This window comes from Nematostella vectensis, chromosome 10, assembly GCF_932526225.1.
Source record: "Nematostella vectensis chromosome 10, jaNemVect1.1, whole genome shotgun sequence".
In the NCBI taxonomy this organism is placed as follows: domain Eukaryota; kingdom Metazoa; phylum Cnidaria; class Anthozoa; order Actiniaria; family Edwardsiidae; genus Nematostella; species Nematostella vectensis.
This window is the reverse complement of record NC_064043.1, coordinates 2,780,057-2,800,980: the sequence shown is the minus strand read 5'-3', so window position 1 is coordinate 2,800,980 and position 20,924 is coordinate 2,780,057. Positions and strand designations below refer to the sequence as shown.

General features: G+C 40.1%; 1 protein-coding gene across 3 annotated transcripts; it reads right to left on the bottom strand.

The window, feature by feature from the left end:
- Nucleotides 1–12: 12 nt before the first annotated feature.
- Nucleotides 13–20,519, bottom strand: LOC5516487 (transcriptional regulator ATRX). 3 transcript variants are annotated; one of them, XR_007313913.1, is made up of 21 exons: nucleotides 20,378–20,519; nucleotides 20,183–20,267; nucleotides 17,304–17,395; nucleotides 16,310–16,731; nucleotides 15,521–15,625; nucleotides 15,285–15,385; nucleotides 12,080–14,917; nucleotides 11,598–11,735; nucleotides 10,922–11,102; nucleotides 10,458–10,595; nucleotides 9,945–10,120; nucleotides 9,352–9,496; nucleotides 8,793–9,058; nucleotides 7,354–7,604; nucleotides 5,908–6,198; nucleotides 5,411–5,588; nucleotides 5,120–5,152; nucleotides 4,703–4,858; nucleotides 4,061–4,232; nucleotides 956–2,268; nucleotides 13–853 (listed from the first exon to the last, which is right to left on the bottom strand). XR_007313913.1 is itself a non-coding variant. In XM_048733287.1 (20 exons), the coding sequence occupies exons 1-20, from the start codon at nucleotides 20,407–20,409 to the stop codon at nucleotides 1,661–1,663; spliced, it is 6,408 nt and encodes a 2,135-aa protein (XP_048589244.1). In that variant the 5' UTR covers nucleotides 20,410–20,519; the 3' UTR covers nucleotides 13–1,660. The 3 variants fall into 3 exon arrangements, 2 of the variants coding, with proteins under 2 accessions (XP_048589244.1, XP_048589245.1); XM_048733287.1 differs by having other exon boundaries at nucleotides 13–2,268; XM_048733288.1 differs by having other exon boundaries at nucleotides 13–2,268; nucleotides 20,183–20,264; nucleotides 20,378–20,516.
- Nucleotides 20,520–20,924: the final 405 nt, after the last annotated feature.

Sequence of the window (20,924 nt, the reverse complement as noted above, 5' to 3'; positions counted from 1 at the left end):
ACATACAAAATCTGTGATAAACTTTTTTTTATTTGCTTAACTTCAAAGTAACACTGTTGATTATCCATATGGATACAGATAGGTTTATAATGAACGAAAAATACTCTATATAAATGTCTACATATGATTAACTGGCAGGTTTATAATGAACGAAAAATACTCTATATAAATGTCTACATATGATTAACTGGCACTTTAACTAGGATGTCATATATTAGGATATACAGTGCAGTAACAGGCTTTGAGATATTGTGGGGGGGGGGGGGGGAGGGCACAATACAGAAACATTTCCTATTATTTTTTTAAAGATATTGGGGGGGGGGGGGGGGGCACATGCCAGCCCCTGCTACAGCTCTGATATAGAATGTAAATATAACTAAGATTTTGCTATATAAATGAGTATTTACTATGCAGAAAACTACTGACTAGGGGTCACACTAAGATGTGGCCAAGCCTGTGATAACAATTACACAGGTTGTGCTGTGTCGAAGAATCCTATCGATTGAAGAAAAATATACATGAAATGGTCAGTTGACTTTGCATTTGAAGGTAATTTATTTTTAAGACGAATACATATTAGTCTTCTATGAGCAAAATTATATTACTTTGTTTTAAATTTCTAATGGAGCCAGTCCTTTGGTACATATATACAAATATCTAAAAAAATCTCTTTATCAGCAGATGGGAATAAGATGCTTTCTCACACTTGGTATTTAGCTAGGATGACACAACAGTCTTTTTTCTTAGACACCATAACACCAGAGACCTCCCAATTGGAAGCAACACTAGCCAAACAATGGGACCAAAATTAGCTACAGGATGACCAAGACAAGGAAGTGCAACTCCAATAAACCTGTGTCACTGCCTAGGTGGTGTTAAAACGGACAGTGCAACTCCAATCAAACTTTGTCGCTGCCTTGGTGGTGTTAAAACGGACAGTGCAACTCCAATAAACCTGTGTCAATGCCTAGGTGGTGTTAAAACGGACAGTGCAACTCCAATCAACCTGTGTCGCTGCCTTGGTGGCGTTAAAACGGACAGTGCAACTCCAATAAACCTGTGTCACTGCCTTGGTGGTGTTAAAACGGACAGTGCAACTCCAATAAACATTAAGCCTGTGTCAATGCCTAGGTGGTGTTAAAACGGACAGTGCATCTCCAATAAACCTGTGTCACTGCCTAGGTGGTGTTAACAGGAACAGTGCATCTCCAATAAGCCTGTGTCAATGCCTAGGTGGTGTTAACAGGAACAGTGCATCTCCAATAAGCCTGTGTCACTGCCTAGGTGGTGTTAACAGGAACAGTGCATCTCCAATAAGCCTGTGTCAATGCCTAGGTGGTGTTAACAGGAACAGTGCATCTCCAATAAGCCTGTGTCACTGCCTAGGTGGTGTTAACAGGAACAGTGCATCTCCTGCCAGCCTGGTGTCAGTGTATGGTTCACTTTACAGTTCTCGGTTGGCTTATGTCTACTTCACACTAGGCATCAATGCTTTATTAGGGTTCTTTATTGTGTGATCAGTCAACGTGTGAGTAGCACAATGCCAATAAACGTCTTTTTGATACTGGCTATAACAGCTCTATCTCATCTGATACTTGTCTGGCTAAAGTAGCTGAATGTCATTTCCATATCAGCAAATCAGCCTCCCCTCCTTTCATAACTATGGGCGTGAAACTGGACGCATTCCATTGGTCTGAGGGATTATCGACCTTCCCTGGCTTCCGATGCTATGCAAACTAGGACCGTTGGCCTGTGGTGTGGGTGCATTCACTCCAATAAGCCTTGTTCCCGGTGTTCCAGTGCCTACCAAATTCTGTGCCTGTTGTTGTGAGATAAATCTCACCATCGGATGTTGAGAGGCTGCCCCTGTTGCGACCTGAGGCGGGGCATGGACGGGAACATGGGTGCCCATTCTGTCCAAAATTTGACGCCTCATCTGTTCTGTCCGTGCTGCATCGGCTGGCCCTCTTGGCATCTGCTGCTCTAGTTGGCGAAGCTGTTGTTGCTGCCAGGAGAACTGCTGATCTTGCAGACTGGATTGCTGCTGTAAGAATCGTTGTCTTTCTTGTGAAATGCGCTGCATCTCCTCTTGGAAGCGTCGTTGTCTGTCAGCCTGCTGCTGTTGTATTCTTTGGATCTGTTGCAAGACCACTGGGTCTAACGGGACTTGTCTCGAGCTGCCTGGCTGCTGTTGAGCTATCTGTTGGGCTTGTTGTTGGTACAGTCGTTGTTGTTCTTGGTATCGTTCGTATTCCAGCTGTCTTGCATCTGTGGAGACAAATAATTTTTATTTGCAAGTACAAAATGTGTATGCAGGTCATCTAGTAGACAGCATACTTGGCCATGGGTTTTCCTTGTTTGTCTGCGTTCTCTTCTCTATAGTATAAATGCCAAAAGAAAGAATGAAAGAAACACTGGTTTTCTTTTCTAGTGTATAAATGCCAAAATGCAGAATGAAAGTAACACTGATAAAGTAAAACATCTAGATCTTGCTTCAAGGTGGCTCTAAAAGCAATGGTGTTGAAGGCAGAAAAGATTATGGTATCGTGAAGTGTAAAATGAAGAAAAAAAACAACTGCGAAAATACATTGATTTATAACCGCTAGGCACCCCCACATGTCTGACTGGCACTCTCAGGGCAACACTATATATCTGACTGGCACTCTCAGGGCATCACAACATGTCTGACTGGCACTCTCAGGGCATCACAACTTATCTGACTGGCACTCTTAGGGCATCACTACATGTCTGACTGGCACTCTCAGGGCAACACTACATATCTGACTGGCACTCTCAGGGCAACACTATATATCTGACTGGCACTCTCAGGGCAACACTATATATCTGACTGGCACTCTTAGGGCATCACTACATGTCTGACTGGCACTCTCAGGGCAACACTATATATCTGACTGGCACTCTCAGGGCATCACTACATGTCTGACTGGCACTCTCAGGGCAACAATACATATCTGACTGGCACTCTCAGGGCAACACTATATATCTGACTGGCACTCTCAGGGCAACACTATATATCTGACTGGCACTCTCAGGGCAACAATACATATCTGACTGGCACTCTCAGGGCAACACTATATATCTGACTGGCACTCTAAGGGCATCACAACTTATCTGACTGGCACTCTTAGGGCATCACTACATGTCTGACTGGCACTCTCAGGGCATCACTATATATCTGACTGGCACTCTCAGGGCAACACTATATATCTGACTGGCACTCTCAGGGCAACACTATATATCTGACTGGCACTCTCAGGGCAACACTGTATATCTGACTTGCACTCCCAGGGCAACACTACATATCTGACTGGCACTCTCAGGGCAACAATATATATCTGACTGGCACTCTCAGGGCAACACTATATATCTGACTGGCACTCTCAGGGCAACACTATATATCTGACTGGCACTCTCAGGGCAACAATACATATCTGACTGGCACTCTCAGGGCAACACTATATATCTGACTGGCACTCTAAGGGCATCACAACTTATCTGACTGGCACTCTTAGGGCATCACTACATGTCTGACTGGCACTCTCAGGGCATCACTATATATCTGACTGGCACTCTCAGGGCAACACTATATATCTGACTGGCACTCTCAGGGCAACACTATATATCTGACTGGCACTCTCAGGGCAACACTGTATATCTGACTTGCACTCCCAGGGCAACACTACATATCTGACTGGCACTCCCAGGGCAACACTATATATCTGACTGGCACTCTCAGGGCAACACTACATGTCTGACTGGCACTCTCAGGGCAACACTATATATCTGACTGGCACTCTCAGGGCAACACTACATATCTGACTGGCACTCTCAGGGCAACACTATATATCTGACTGGCACTCTCAGGGCATCACTACATGTCTGACTGGCACTCTTAGGGCATCACTACATGTCTGACTGGCACTCTCAGGGCAACACTATATATCTGACTGGCACTCTCAGGGCATCACTATATGTCTGACTGGCACTCTCAGGGCAACACTATATATTTGATTCTCTCTCCCAAGCTATCGCAACTTACATGCGGGGTTGTTGGCAGCTTCCTTCTCGTCCTGGTAGGCCTTCCAGGCAATCTTCATTTCCTCTTCAGTAAGCTCCTCCTCCTCAATGTTCCGCAGCAATGAGTCATGCTCGTGGTACTTTACGATCCACTGTGGGTGCATCCTATTAATGAGGTCTGCTAAGATGGCGTCCTGTAGACACAAAACAATAGTTAGATTAAAACTTAGGCTAAGCTAGGTAAAAACGACATTTTGCTGTCCTCTGTGAAATTCAGTATCTGTAAGTGGGGAGGGGTACTGTCCTTGCTAGCTATGGCCCTGTGGCTAAGCTAACGGTCGGACCATGTCCTATGGAGTCACGTTGAGATATGTCCATCCATATTTTATGGCAGATTTGGGCAACAACTTAGAATTGAACAGACTGGAATTTGTTTTGAGATGCCACTTTTGTCTTGGTGTAACTGTAGTATCTCTAGAAATCTTTGTCCACTAAAAAAAACTAATTTTTTGCTTGACATTTTTGTGTGTGCAATGTGGGATCCATAAAGTGTTAGCTGGGGCTTTTTTCATCCTAAGGGACAGAGGGTGAATTATTTCCATGGTGCTATTCCTCAACACTCCATGCCCTGGGCCCGGAGTTGAGGCAGCCTTATTGACAGCACCTTGGGTAGGGGCAGGCTAGGGATGTCCTCTTTGTTCTTTGTCTCATCCAGCACGTCGGGGTCGAACTTGTACAACTCAGCAAGGTCAGCAGCTGTGAAGTGGCGCTCTATCTGATGCTTGTCGACCACGCGCTCGGAGATCGACAGCTTGGCCACCTGTCAAATGGAACAGATACATAAAGCTATAGCCAAACGTTAAATGAAAGGTTGAGACTGACATCAAAAATAAAACGAGGAGCTATCAAATATAATTCCAAATCGAACAGACATTGCAGGATCAAATAATGTCAAGCAAGAATTTCATTGCAGGATCAAACAAAGTCAAGCAAGCATTTAATCTTTGTTGAGCAAACAACAAACAAAGAAACACTAGCCTCTATCTTAACTAAACCCCAACAAAAATCCATTGCACTTTACCTGTCTGTCGTACACACGCTCCTCCATTGTACCCTAAAATGAAACCATTATAAATATAGGTTATACACTATTACCATTGATGACAATAACTCATACTTTAGCACTTTCGTTATTTTACTTTTAGTGACATCCACAAACTGATGTTTACACAGCCAGTTACGTTATGTTAGAGTAATGTAACCGTTTTTTCATGATTCTACTTGTGAGTTCCCAGGATATTGGAAATTGCAGTAACATGAAAATTCCTAGAAATCAGTATGCAAAGCGATTTCTATGATTTTTATGGATTACCTGTGAGAGAAACCTGTATACGTAGACAGCCTTCGTCTGCCCGAATCTGTACACCCTGAATATGGATTGGACATCGTGTGAAGGATTCCAGGATGCATCAAACACTATCACTCGGTTAGCAGCAACTAGATTGATGCCCAGTCCTCCTGCCTTGGTCGAGATCAGGAACAGACGTGCACTGGTGAATAGAATAGCATCTCTCTAATTTTACAATGAGTCACAAAGATAAAAATTCCTTTATGCAGGGTTACCGAATAATATGGTTTAATTAGTTCTGTTGTAGTTGAAAAATGAATTGCAGAATAGGTGTGGCATCTGTATAATAAATAAATACTGTTCACATAAACATTGAAATTAGCAAGGCTAGTGTTTTACAGTTACAAAGCTGGCAGAGCTATCAGTCCTTGTAGGTGATGTTCGAAACTGGCTTCCTGGCTTCAGACTATATGGAGTGATTAATCTTTATCACTTGGCTTTATCATGTTTTAGACACTTACGTCTTGTTGTCAGGGTCGTTAAAAATGTCTGCCCATCTCTGTCTTAACTGGACACTTGTAGAGCCATCCATACGGAAGTAGTCACACCCTTTGCACCAGTTCTCACGGTCACCGCCCACTTCTCCGCCCCCTAAGGCACGCTCAATAAGATCAAGGGAAACCAGGCTTTGGCTGAAGACCAGGACTTTCTCCTCGACAGCCTCTGCATCTGCCAGGATCTCTAGCAGGAGGACGAGCTTGCCACTCAGCTCGACGTTATACTCAGCCTCTTGTGTCAGGAACTCATCATACCTAAACAATCAATCATAAACAATAATCAATCAACATTATAAACAACAAACATTATACTAAGTATCTTCTGTCAGGGACTATAATTACTACGATTTTGAGTAATCTGCAAACTAAACCTTATACATTCCAAGCGACACAATATATTTTGGCTTCCATCAGTCAAAATTGAACTAAACGCTGATGACTTCCACCCAAGCCATCTCAATGACCAATCAATGGGTACAAAACATATCCCCTTGAAATGTAAAGCTTGAATTATTGAAGTGAGAAGCAGTCTTAGCACTCTTCCACCCAAGCCATCTTAATGCAATGCAGTGACTAATCAATGGGTACAAAACATATACCCTTGAAATTTAAAACTTGTTTGATTGAAGTGAAAAGTGGTCTTAGCATTTTGGGAATTGTTGAGAGTTCTCAGCATACGAAAAATTGCAGTAAACAATTAACATTATACTCAGTCTATTCTGATATGGAGTCGTTGTACCATAACAATTATGGTGACCTGTTACTTTGCCAAAAAAAATCATCCATCTTTAAAGAGCCTGTAGTATTATGTTATAGCTAAGGCATATTTGGGAACCCTGTGTTATGTGTTTTTACATCCGGGACTTGAGGGTGAGTCCACCATCTTGGATTAAAATGTTGTCGTTGACTGTTCATCTCAGTCAATCAACTCAATCGTTCATAATATAACAGCGCCACCATACAATCATTATTAGTGCGATCTTCCCAATACTTTCAAAAACTTTATTCTGAGGTTTATGTAATGCTAGGTTAGATCCAAAGGGATTAATTGAAGTTCGGAAAAAAACGACTGTACAAAAAAAGAGACCCTTTAAAAATTTGCTTTAATAAATAAATTGGCTTTCAAGGATCATTCCTCTGAGATAAACTAAACATTTGAAGAGACGCGGGCCACCCTAACACTGAACTCAGTCTGTCAGTGACTCATACATAAACAATCAAGGGGACGTTTCTGTATGCAAGTCTGGGCGTACTTATAGGTGGTTTTATGGGTCATTTGGGAGAAAGTAAAGCAACTGTTATACAGCAGATATTCGCTTGATAAAGGCATGTTATACAAAGACTCGACTGTAAAATAGTTCATTTCTGCTGTTATTCAAAATCTGGAATAGTTTGTGCCTGATGCCTCACCATTCCGTTTCTGCTTCAACCTCGTCGTCCTTGAAGTTCTGGCCTGAACGCGTGTTTCCGAGAGCTGGGTCGCCATTTAACTCAACGCCACTCGGCCCAGGCTTTGCATCCACCTCTACCACATCCTCCCCGTCAATCTCGACCTTACTAGGCTTGGAAGAGCGTGTGGTCTGGAGGCTGTTACGAGTTTTGCGTGCCGTACCAGACGCCCTTTTCTCAGGGATCACTTCATCTCCACTACTGCTTTCATCCTGGAATAGAAATAAAAATTACATTGTACGCCTTTTTAGTGATGGTGTAAGCTATAAATTGCAAATTGACTTTTTATACTGTAGAGCACCCGAAATGATCCCAGAACCTGGAATGATTCCCAAAAGTTCCCCAACTGACCCCAGGACCCGAAACAATAGGAAGCAAAATATGTTAAGGTTATTTTTTTTCATGTTTGTTTGTATTCGGTCAATGAAATACCTATCATGAGATCATTGTACGAGGGTTGTACGCACAAATACATGAGGAAATTCAAAACTCACATAATATTGCTTTCAACAAAAGCCCCATCTCTTTATTTTTTTGCAAACGGTAGTAAAAGGGTTGTTAGAGTGCATTACTCAGTGTGCTTTTGTCATTTCATCTTCTCGGCCAAACCACTGCCTAAAATGTGTCGGTAAATATATGTTGTATTCCTTTCGCTAAAGTTGTGTATTTGATTTTGACTCTGTTTATTGGTTTACCACCGGGGCATTGTAATAAATAGAAGTATTGGATTGGATTTTTTTAGTATTGGAGTTTTTTAAGTTACGCTGCTTAGAAACAGAGTCGCCGTTAATTCTTAATTATGCTTTAAGAATTGCAACTGATTTCTTTTGCTTTCCCTTTGTTCAGTACCGCAATTCCTTGGGGTTGATTTTTGGGACTCTTCCGTATCGTTTCGGGTCCCAGGATCATTTCGGGTTCTGTACAATACTTTCTCTTTGTGTTGAGAGTAATCCACACATTTTTTAAGTGAATCTCTCATGATAAGATATAGCAAACGGTACAATTGACTGTTAATAATTTTTCTCTTTGGTTTGAGTATTCCACCTAACCTTAAGTTAATCTTTTGAGTGATGGAATACAGTAAATTGTAACAAAATGTATGTAGGTTTATTAAGGAGTTAAAAATTGGAAATTGACTGTTTTACATAATCCTTTGCGACCAACCAAGCAGCCAACCTGTACTTTTTTATTCCAACTTTTCAGCAAAACTTGTAAAATATCTAAACTTTTAAGCTTTTTACTTCCCCATATAATCTTGCTTTCTTTTTCGTGTCCATAAAAAATTTTTCACAATTGACTACTTTAATTATAGCAAATGGGTTGGGAACTCTTGGGCAATTGGATTTCTTTCATAAATTGTTAGGAAATTACAGTATAAAAAAGATTCAAGCTCATCTCACCTCATCGGATTGCTCCTCCTCAGAACTCGTGTCAATCTCTTTCCTTCTACTCTTCCCTCTGCCCTTGTTAGCATCCGTGTCCTCCTCAGACTCACTCTCTGCAGTCGACTCACTCTCCTCATCCGTGTGTACAACAAAGCCATCAAGACTGTCGTCCGAGTCATCATATGTCATACGCATTGACCGCCGAATGGCCTCCAGCTTCAGGCACCATGGATGCGTCCATATACGCATTAGAGCTTGGTAATCAGAGAAAAGACCCACACCTAAAGGGACAAGGCACTTTAGGATGAGTCCATATCAACTGCAAAGGTTGGTTCTCACTAGGATACAAGCGCAGAAGTGAGAATCGGTCAAACACAAGCGCAAGAAAATCTAATAGTTGCATTCTCTTGCGCTTCGTCTTGCGCTTGCGTTCCAGTTAGAATCAGGAAATTACGTGTGCTGCGCTTGAGCTTACGTCAAAGTGAGAACCAACCTTAAACAATAAACTCGAAGCTTAACCCTACATTCCCTGCCTGCACTGTTTTTCAATTTGCTGCACAAGTAACAATCTTACCTCTCTTTGTAACATCCCCCTCTGGGAAGACAAACGTTTTGAGGTAGTGCTCATACAACTTCCGTTGGGCCTCACTCAGTCTTACTTTGATAACATACTCATGCTTAGCCGGCAAGAACGGTGTTAACACCGAATAATCCCGCCTCTAAAACACAAACACAAGCTGGTGTAACCAAATAATACTTCATTACGACCCGCCCAAACACTATGAAAAGCAAATGAAAACCATAAATAAATGTTAAAACAACTAAGAAATCAAAAATGGCAAACGACAGTGATAAGTGTTTTTTTTTCATCCATCCTTCTATTGGAGATGAGCACATATTAGCCATTAGCTTTCAGAGGCATGAATTTTGCAAGAATCTCTACTGAGTACATGCTATATCACGACATTCAAGGATGATCCGACAAAGGTTTATTTGTTGACTTCTAGCATCATCATCAGGACACCCAACTGATTTCAAAACCGGGTAAAAAAATATGTTTAGCGATAATGATGAAGCAGTAGACATAATACTAAGATGATGAAAGACCGCATAACACTAAGATGACAGACAGCATACAGCAAATACAGTAGCAGCCTTGTTGGGTACCTGAACACATCCCTCCAGCATCTTGAATAGCACATGACACCTCTGCTTCATGATTCTGAAATCACTGGGGGTTGAGTCTGCACACTGGCCATTTTGAATGGGGTTGCCAAACGTATTCATGAACTCTTTTCTTGTTCCGAGCAGGCTCGGCTTGACGAAGCTCACCATGCAGTGATCTTATAAGGGGGAAATGGTAATGATGTACTGATTGGGTAAAACACTAGCTACCTAAGCTTTAATCTCAAGTTCATCCATCATGTAACATTGGTAGGGAGTCAACTTTAATTACTGACACACACTGAAGATTGGCATTTGTCAAATTAACTATATCTTGGAAAAAATATCATTTGATCTCAAAGACTTTCTTTGAGTCTTTCAAATGACTTTCGTGCCAACTGATCTTTTTCTATTTTCTTATAACAGATGAATGCTGCCTTGATGATTAACTTGTGAGGCCAACGATGCCTTGGTGATCAACACCAGATGGTTAACATTGTTTGTGGTGGAACTTACATTCAATGAGGTTGTTCTGCAATGGTGTCCCAGTCAGTACAACTCGTCTTCTTGTCTTAATGGCATTTAGAGCCCTAGAGATGGCAGACGCGTCATTCTTTAATATGTGCCCTTCATCACATATCACAATATCAGGACCTGGTGGAGGAAAATAAAAGATTTGGAAAATTGTCTCCATTTTTGCGACCAAGTGAAAATAATTCAATTTTTCTAACTAGAGAGGACATTTGCTAGAATAGAGACAACAACAAACAATCCAGAAAAAATACAGTATAAATGTGCAATAAAAAAAAACAGCATTCTACTTAATATCAACCCCAGATAAGAGTAGTAGTGTCAAACACAGTGCTATCACAATAAGACAAATAGCAATAGAGTGCCGATAGAAGGGAAAACTGTACTCTTGCTCTTGAGTTTTTCAAAGTAAACATTGTGCTGATACTGGCCCACAGTCTTGTACAAACCTGGATCCACTAGAGTCTCTTTGAAGATCTTCTTGACCTTCTTGCTGCGTACGTTGTTACAGAGGGAGAGGTTGCGATACATGTCGTACCCCATGATCATAATACCACCATATCTCTGCCATTGGGTTAGCATGTCAGCGCGCCGCCAGCTGTTATGTCCCACCTCCTGGAGCACATAAACCTGAAATATAGGAAAAGGCGGCTTGGACAAATGCTCCATAATATGTAACAGAAAAAAGGCTAGAATAAAACATCTAGCACAGCAAACGATGTTACATATTTCACTTGAACATATGGTGTTTTTATCACAGTAAAAATTACTATAAATCTGCTGTAAATACTTTGTATCTTCTTCAAGACAATTGTTTGTTGTGGAAAACTGCCCAAAATATAGCTTGGCACATTGCCTCGTAATTCCTCCAAGTTGTTATTACTAGGCTTATAGATCATTGCCTTCATTGTTACATGTATTTTTATCCTATTGTTGTTTGTACTTTGTGACTGGTCCAAGTTGTTATTACTAGGCTTATAGATCATTGCCTTCATTGTTACATGTATTTTTTTATTGTTGTTTGTACTTTGTGACTGGTGATTGGAGCCACATTCTGCTGTGTCCATCACATCTTTTTCATAGTATGAAGTGCTATAAATAAATGAAGTTAGATGTTTTACTTACCTCCATCCTGTCATCCACACTTAGCCATTTCTCAAACTCCACCTGCCAGTTGAGAAGGGTGTTAAGTGGTGCCACAACTAATGCAGTGGTGAACTCCAGTTCCTTATTGTTGAACAGCGTGTGAACAAGGGTCACCACCTGCAAAAACAAATTGATACTGGATTAACTAATGAACTACTGTACAAAGTTTCCATGATCTAAATATAATGTTAGCAGAAATGACAACAACTAAAAGCAATTGCATTGATTCAAGAACTCATTGGCAGCATATTAAAATGGTTTTTTTTTTGTCTGAAACAGATAAAAATAGCAAGGGGAGCACCTTGTTTAGCCAAATATAAACTTCATGTGTTCCTTGTCATATACAATAATAAGACTGAGCATTCATAGGCAATCACTCCTGCCTAAAATGTTCCTCTAAATTAAAATCACTGTTGTAGAAAACATGAAAAAAAGCGAGAAAAATAGCAACAGTTCAGTACCTGCAGAGTTTTCCCGAGTCCCATGCAGTGAGCAAGGATGCAGCCACTGCCGGGCTCACCCTTCTTATATGCTTTCACGGACTCCACCAAGCAGTCGTACATGAACTGCACCCCCTTGCACTGATGGGGCTTTAGGTACTTGACAATGTGCTTATTCACCTCCACGATAGGCTCCTTGGTTTCCGGGTCAGACTCCAGTACCAAGGAGTCAACCTTCCAGTCCATATTTGGCATGTCTTCAGAAAGATTTTGTGTCCTCTCGAGCAGTCTCTGGCGCCTCTCTTCCTCAAGTCGTCTTGCTTTCTTGGTCTCTTCCCCTAGCTTTTCATCTGTAAGAAGCTTCCTGATCTTCCGTCTACCTTTAGATTTTGACGGAGTGTCTGGTTCTTCCTCGTTTTCATCCTCAGATTCCGACATTTCTTTCACGCGCTTTCTTTTTCCCTTTGCCATCTTCCCCTTTTTCTGGTTCCTCTTTGCGTTTCGTTTAGGTCTCTTTTTTACCTCTGAATCATCAGAGCTCTCTTCACTCTCTGACTCACTTGGCTCCTCCGAGGAGCTTTTGCCCTTATTTGCCCTTGTCCGTCTCCGTTTGGGTGTTTTCTTTTGTTTTTGAATTTTGGACTTCTTTGTTTTTGTATCTTCGCCATCTGAGTCGTCTGAATCCTCAAGTCTTTGTCTTCTTCGTAGCCTCTGTTTCCTTGCACTCTCTTCTTCACTCGACTCAGAAGATTCTTCTGATGACTGTTCAGGCGATTCAGCTGAAGATGAATCACTGCTAGCAGGTCTAGGTCTTTTTCTTGTGCTTTTCTGGTTGACCATCCGTTTCTGTGAGTTTCCTTTCCTCCTCTTGGGACCACTATCACTGCTTTCTTCTGACTCTGACTGTTCCATCTTTTTGTTCTTTTTTACAGAAGATTTCTTATTTGAAGGCTTAGTTTTAGAATTACTATCAGACTCTTCACTTCCACTACTTCCCTCAGGTTTTACAGGAGTCTTATTATTGTTCTTAGAAGTAGCATTTTTCTTTGACTGTTTCTTTGAAACAAAATCACTGTCCCCTGACTCACTTTTGCTGTCATACTTAGTATTCAGTGGAGTTGTCTTCTTGTTTTTAGATAAATATTTCCCTGATTGTTTTTTGGAAACCAAATCACTGTCTGACTCATCATTCTCACTGACTTTCTCCATCTTAACTGGTTTCTTTCTGTTCTTTGATGTAGAATCAGAATTAGAATGTTTAGATCTTGAAGATCGAGCACCTTTTGCAAATCCAAACCGAACTTTCAGAGTGGAGATTCTATTTTCATCATCTGAACTCTCTGAACTGTCACTTTCAGGGGAAGTTTTTGCTTGTTTTCCTTTTTTACCCTTTTGGGTTCCTTTTTTGTTTTGCTTTTCCAAAGATGATTCACTATCATTCCCGCTTAATACTTCTTTTTTGACCAGTTCATTTCTTTTTCTCTCACTTCTGGTTTTTCTCTTTGTAACTGGCTCTTCACTTGAAGAATAATCATCATCAAGAATAATAACTTCTTGCTTTTTGCTGCTTTTACTCACCTCCTCCGTGTTCTCCTTAGCACTGCTTTGAGTCGTGAGCTTGCTTTGACTATCTTTGCCACTCCTATTTGTTTTGCCACTTCTTGTTGTTCTCCTCTCTTCCACTTCCTCCGACTCATCCTTAGAATCAAGCCCAGACTCTTGCTTTACCATTTCATTTGGTTGGTCATCGTCAACATCATCATCTTCTTCTTGTACTTTATCTTTCCTAGACGATTCATCATCTTTTTTATCATTGTTCTTTTTGTCTGTTTTCCCATGCCGACTGACCTCCTTTGTATCAGAGGATCTTGACTCATTATTTTTCTTCTTTGATCTTCTAGTCTCTTTTCTGCTACTGCTTGACCCAGAGTCACTACCTGCCTCCTTAGTAATTTCACTGATAACCTTGCTCTTAGAGCGAAGCATCCTGCTCGTCTTAATTGTTGATGAACCTGCACCCTCATTTTTCTCCTCACCTTCACTTATCTTACCCTCATTTTCTGTCCTCTCTGACAACTTTCCCTCCTCAGTTCTTGACATCTCACTGATTCTCTCAAGCAAATTTGGTTCATCAATACCTTCTCCATCCTCATCACTGCTTTTTCCATTAGTGTCCTGTTCTTTTTGTTTCTTAGTCTTGCAAGAAACCTCATCCAACCTGACAATCATGCGACCAGGCCTTTCCTTCTCATTGCCTGTTGTTTTGTCCTCTTTATCCTGAGGTTCATCACTTCTTTTATCAGCTTTTTTCTCCTTACCTTTCTCATCCTGCTTTGCATTACTTGGACCAGCCTCCGAATCATCAAATAACAATGGTGGTGGTTCAACCACTTTTGAGAACTCTTTTTTTGTTGGGCTCTTTTCAGGGGATGACAACCACCCTTCGACTTTAATTCCAAGAGTGCCGCTCAATGTATTCAACTGGCTCCTTCTTTCAAGCGGGGTTGGTCCACTTATGACATTTGGCTGGCCTATCTTGCTCTTAAATGGGGCTTTCCTTGACCTCAAACTATCAAGAATATCCATAACATAGTTACATCGCTTTTGGAGCTGGGCAACAGCAGGAAGTGGGTTATTTAGCTTACAGGAGAAACAATTCCAGTGGTAGTCGTCTGGGGCATTCATAACCTCCTTAAGGTAGGCTTTACCGCAGTTCCGCTTAATGCAAGGCTGACAAAACGCCTTCTCACATTTATCACAACATATGAGAGCTCCTCCATCGCCACACCAGCGACACTGCTCCTCAATCCCATACTCATCACGAGTGAATGGACCAGAGTTGTAGTACTGGTTGCATTTCTAAAATGGAGATTAAAAAAAATTTGTTACATTCTTGGTTTTCTTTAGGATGCAACTTGGTTCTCTTTAGGACACAAGCACAAGCACTTGTGTTTAGTCCTTTTTTTCACTTGTGTTGTTCTTGTGTTTGTGCATGCGCTGGCATCCTAGGGTGAACTAGCCATTACTATTACAAACATATCTGTTACATGGACAAGAGACAGATAGACAGCCGACAATTGGGCGGACAAAAAGGCTAACATATTGTAAAGTCAAGCAAGAATGTCAGCAGTATATGTTAAAATGTATGCATGATACCATATCACGGGGCCTAAAGATATCCTCATGTATAATTTACAACATACAGTGTGTTCATTGATGTCCTTACCTTACAAACCAGTACATTAAGGGTTGGGTGACGTAGAATCTTGCCATGTGACGGGTTAATATGCCGCCCACATGCTGTACATGTTACTCGTTTGGGGAGACCTAAAAGTAAACAAGAAGATTATTGTTTGATAAATATTAAATTATAAACATTTTGTTATTGAATATAGCATCCCAACTTGGGCCAGCATTTACAGCTTTTTGTCATTTTCATGTTTAAGATGGTACATTCCTTACCATCCTCGTCCATGGATACATCAGAGTCAGCCACCTTTTTCTTCTTTTTGCTTTTTTTCTTTTCTTTCTCTTTCTCACCTTCTTCATTGCTTTCTGCAGCAGATGCTGAAAGAAATAAAAGCACAGTGAGCTCTGATAGTACAAAACTCGGAAAACTTGATTTCCCCACTAAACAAAACAAATTACTACCATCTTTGAATGACTACTTGAATGACTAAAATTCCTTCGAACTCAGCACAAAAATGAAAACAGAAATCAGATCATAATTACTCTGACTGGCTTCCACAATTTCCTTCCTCATGTGTTGGGGAAGAAATGATAAAGAGATTTCAAACATATCAATAGTGTGACAGGGCGGTAAATAGTATAGGGTGATGAGTCAAGAATGCTGGGTTGCAGCTTTACAAGAAAAGAAAAGCACCCCTAGCTAAGAGCCTTCCCAAAGGCTCTGTCCACACATACACCTATGGTAATGGCAGTAATGACGCACCCCTTGCTAAGAGCCTTCCCAAAGGCTCCGTCCACACATACACCTACGGTAATGGCAGTAATGACAAAGGCTCCGTCCACACATACACCTACGGTAATGGCAGTAATGACAAAGGCTCCGTCCACACGTACACCTACGGTAATGGCAGTAATGACAAAGGCTCTGTCCACACATACACCTACGGTAATGGCAGTAATGACAAAGGATCCGTTCACACATACACCTACGGTAATGGCAGTAATGACAAAGGCTCCGTCCACACATACACCTACGGTAATGGCAGTAATAACATCACCCACCTGCACCCTCTACTTGCTCCTCAGAGTATTCTTTCTTCTTTTTCTTGTCTTTCTTCTTTTTATCTCTCTTCTCCTTCTTCGGCTTGTGTTCCTCATGTTCTTCTTCAATCTCTGATAAATCCCTTAACTCATCACCCTCTACCGCTGCGGCTTGGACTTTTATGCTTTCTGGAGGGACTATGAGAACCACAGTCTCCTCTTCTTCAACCAGCCTGGGGCCATCACTCAAAAGGTCAGCAATGTTGTCATAGGGAGGCACCTCCTCGGCAGTGATATTGGTGTCCTCGATCGAACCAGCATCTTCCAGTGGTAGTTCTGGCGGTGGGAGGTCATCTAAAGCATGTGCTTCCACACCATCATCATCATCATCATCATCATCATTTATCACAAGTCTTTGATAGTGGACGGTTTTTCCAGATTTTCTACGGAATAACACATAATTTGATCTTTGTCACTAAAGAATAAAAACTGAACACACAGATAGCCTTGAACAAATAAGAATCTTTTAGACTTGCTATAGTGTAAACAGTTTATAAAACATGTAAACAGTTTAGAAAACACATATAGGGTCCCAGGATCCTAAATTAATTGATAATATCATCCATCAAGATAAAATTCAAGATTCTTGTAGTCCAGGGGCACACATGTGTAATTATGTCAGCATGTTGATAGTTATGGGGGAATAGGGGTGATGAGCCGTTTTCACTTTTATCCGTCTAGACAGGCAAGATGCCACTCTATCAAACTCAGACTAAACCAGCCCTAAAAATCTAATGTGTTGTCTAATTTGCAGTAGATCTGTGATCCATCATATTTGAAGAATCCATGTATCTGCTAAATATTCAGTTGAAATCCATCAGCCATTTCAGACTATCCACCAATCAGAAAACTTACAGTATTCACATCATCCAATCATAGTCTGATATTAAAAAAGAGTATGTGATTAAGGAATGAAACAGGGAGACCACCACACATTTATATGAATTACACAAACCTTTTAGACCTGCGTCTTATATTAAGCTCCTCCCCACTATCAAGTGCTTCTCCACCACTGTCAATCACTTCCTCCAAGCCGCCCTTTGATTGCTGAAAACAATACAATGAAAATTAAAACAAACTTGTCCCATTCTTAGCCTAATTAATAATAATAATAAAGACTTTATTTAAAGAGGAAGCACTTAATAGCCAATTGGCTAATAACCTTGTGGCCCTCACCTATAATATTACATACTAAAAATTTACAATTACACTTACTAAAAATATATGATAAAAATGGCAGAGAAGTATATATATATATATAAACTTGAGTGAAAATTCCCGTCAGCCAACAGCCAGTCTATCTAAAAGGATCCAAGATACCAGGGCTCAGTAGCGAAAATATAAATATAGTAGTGTGAAGAAAGATGATACGATTCCCAGCTTTTAGACATTATTAAAAATTTACTAAACGTTTCGGCCCTTCGGCCTTCTTCAGTATAAAATAAGTTAAAAAGCTAAAAACAATATAATATATATATAATTAAGCTATATAAAACTAAATAAACATAAATCAAACACTATAAAAATTAAAAGTTAAAATGTTGCAAAATATTTTGATCATGTAGAGCTTTGTTCCATAAATTAATTTTAAAACATCTAAGAGTCCACTTTTCTGGCATCTAGACTTAAACTGTTCCATAGTTTTGATGCGAATACAGATTAAGGTTATTATAACCTATCACTTATAGCAATCTAGCCAAAAGAAAGGATAGATAAGCTTTTAAATTTTGAAAGATAATTTAATTTGATTGAACTTTGAGTTTACTACAAAGCTTTCAAAATTGTTGCAAATTTTTGGCTATACAAAAGGTATAATTTCCTGTTTTGACTAAACACAAGAAACAAAAACTATGTGAAGCAGGGAATTATATGCAAAAAAATTAAAATATTGTTATTTGTAGGTTTTTTAAACAGCACACACTCGAGGGAATGTAGCCATTTTTAATGTAGCCATTTTATCTAGAATTTTTAAAATTCTAGATAAAAAGGAGATAAGAAAGAGAAAGAAAAAGCAAAACTCTGAAAAGAATAACAAACCTCAAGTTGTGTTTACCTACAGTATGCAATAAATAAACCTTGCACTAAAAAGTCTTACCAATGATATTATTCTTGTCGGCATTGAATATTTTATATCCCTCCTAATAAAGATACTGAGTACTTGCTTCGATCCAAATTTGTGCCTGATTTGACTTCAAAAAGTGATCGCTGGACCTCTGCTCGCTTGCTAAACCTCACAAACGACTCAAAATTTCATCTACTGATTTTTGAATCAGAAAAAGATTATCCTTGAAAATAAAACGCTAACTAATAAGAAAAAACATTGTTTGTAACAGAAACTTGGATTTAGCTTTCGGATGGGCAGTAAAACAGAAAGAATTTTGAAGATTTATCAACGGCACTTTTCCCCCTTCTCAGAGATCAATCCGGGCTATCCGTTTCAGAGGGCTAGAGAAGGCGTGACGCTCCTCTTTTAAATAATCATTTGATTACCAGGTTAAGATATAAAGATGATGGGCAAACTAGTACCTAAACAATGATATTCAGCAATAACTAACAAGACACGAAAATTGGAGCAGTATAGCCTGTGCATATATTTTCTTGTGTATTTGATTGACATCTCAATCTCTGTCACAAATGACTTGACCTGGGTCTACTACTGACACCACAGCCTTTTTTTCATGTGTTGATCAAAAACCCCAATTTGCAGATTTTATTAACTTGCGCAAGAATGCGTCTTTAGCTATCCATACGAACCCCATATAATGTATTAGTATAAATCCACTCACATACTATCACGAGTCTCACAATTTGATTGGCTCCTGTACTCACTATCTATTGAGGCAAAAATAGTGAGTAGCGAAAAAGCTGGCAAAAAAGCGACTTGAAGCGAAAGAGACGAAAAACCTTGATTCAAATCCTTACAAAAGGACACTTAAAGTAAAGAAGACTACCGGGTTTTGAATCTAAAGTTTTCAATTTTTTTTTTATCTGCACACGCTGCAAACACAGGTTGCATGCGCTCGCCCACGCACTAGAAACACACCATTTTAAAAGAGCATGCCCTGTTTTGATTTTGGCTACGCAACTCGTTGACTATCTATTGACTCATAGAAAACTCGAACTAAGAGTCTAATAGTTAAATAGAAGAAAATTTAAAGAATAATGAAGAATTAATAGACCAACCACAGGATACCCAAAGATATGATACATGATAATAGACAGGAGAAGAGAATTAATCAAATAAGACTTTTGATATTCCTATAGAGCGAAAATGGTTATTTTTCTATTTTAGCGATAATGGAGGGATAAAATTACATTTGCCAAATGGTTCGAAGGCTCGCTCTAATCTAATGGTTCATACGAAAATACATACGAAAGCTCCGGTACTTGTACATATGAGTGAATATGCCTCTTTTCAAATCGATTTTAAGCAATAACTTTATATTCCAGTGTTCTCCATAGTTTCACTGTATGTTCGAGGGTTGAAAATTTCAATTTTCGCATTTTCGGGCTCATCACTCCATATTCGCAGTAGCGACCACCCGAACGAAACATTCTACCCGAATCTGACCGGAACTAAATTTCACATTTCATAATATATCTCGCTTCGATCAGCAAGTTAACCATTTAGAGGTCTTAAGGATAACGTCTAATGTATTTATACAGTATTTACCAAGAAGCAAACAACCATTTGAGACAACAGCAGTACTTTAGGGAAGATCGATCGATTAAAAAACACAGACCGAATTTGCCGCTCTTTTCACAATAGAGTAGACTTTGACATGACAACACTTAATCACATGGCTAGCGAGGACTGCTGAAACTAGCGCTTACCACAGGGCCGCTTTCTTCCTCGGAGTCACAGGCTTCTGCAGGCTTCAGTCGCAGCTTGGAGATGATTGAGTCGAGTTTCTTCCTACTTTGCGACCAAAAGAAAGTGGACGAGTCACACAACGAGTCAAACCATCACGCCGAACATAACCTTCAGTCAGATGCGCAATGGCGTCACGACACTAGCAGAAAACTTACCCTTTCGGTTTACCAGGAACTGGTTCGCTCATTTTGCGCCTCGGATTAGGAACCCCTGCGACCTGGATACTTTTCGAAGGATGTTTTTATCCCTTTGTAGAAGACATTTCGATGATCAATTCGTCGGAGGTTTTTCGCGCCAGGTCTATACGAACTACGCATGCGCGCTCAGAGGTGGTGCGCATGCGCGATGTTAAGTCCCGGATTATCGAAGGTCACGTGACGAATAATTAATTAGTATTGATATTACACTAATAATCGTTTATGTTATCCTTAATATGTAAATCAGTAAAAAATTCATTGATTCATGTTTTCCTAATTATGCATAATTTATGCATATTCTAATTTTGGTCAGTATAGTTATAAGTGAAGGGAGATTTTCCAGCCCTTCCCATACTCCACAAGAGACTTTCATATTTTGGACATTATCCCACACTTGATCTTGAGTTTTCTAATACATTCGCCTTATTCCCCTTCTTTTTTACACTTGCTTTTCATCTTGTATAAAAGTTATACTTGGAGGGCTGTATAAAAGCAATTTACATCC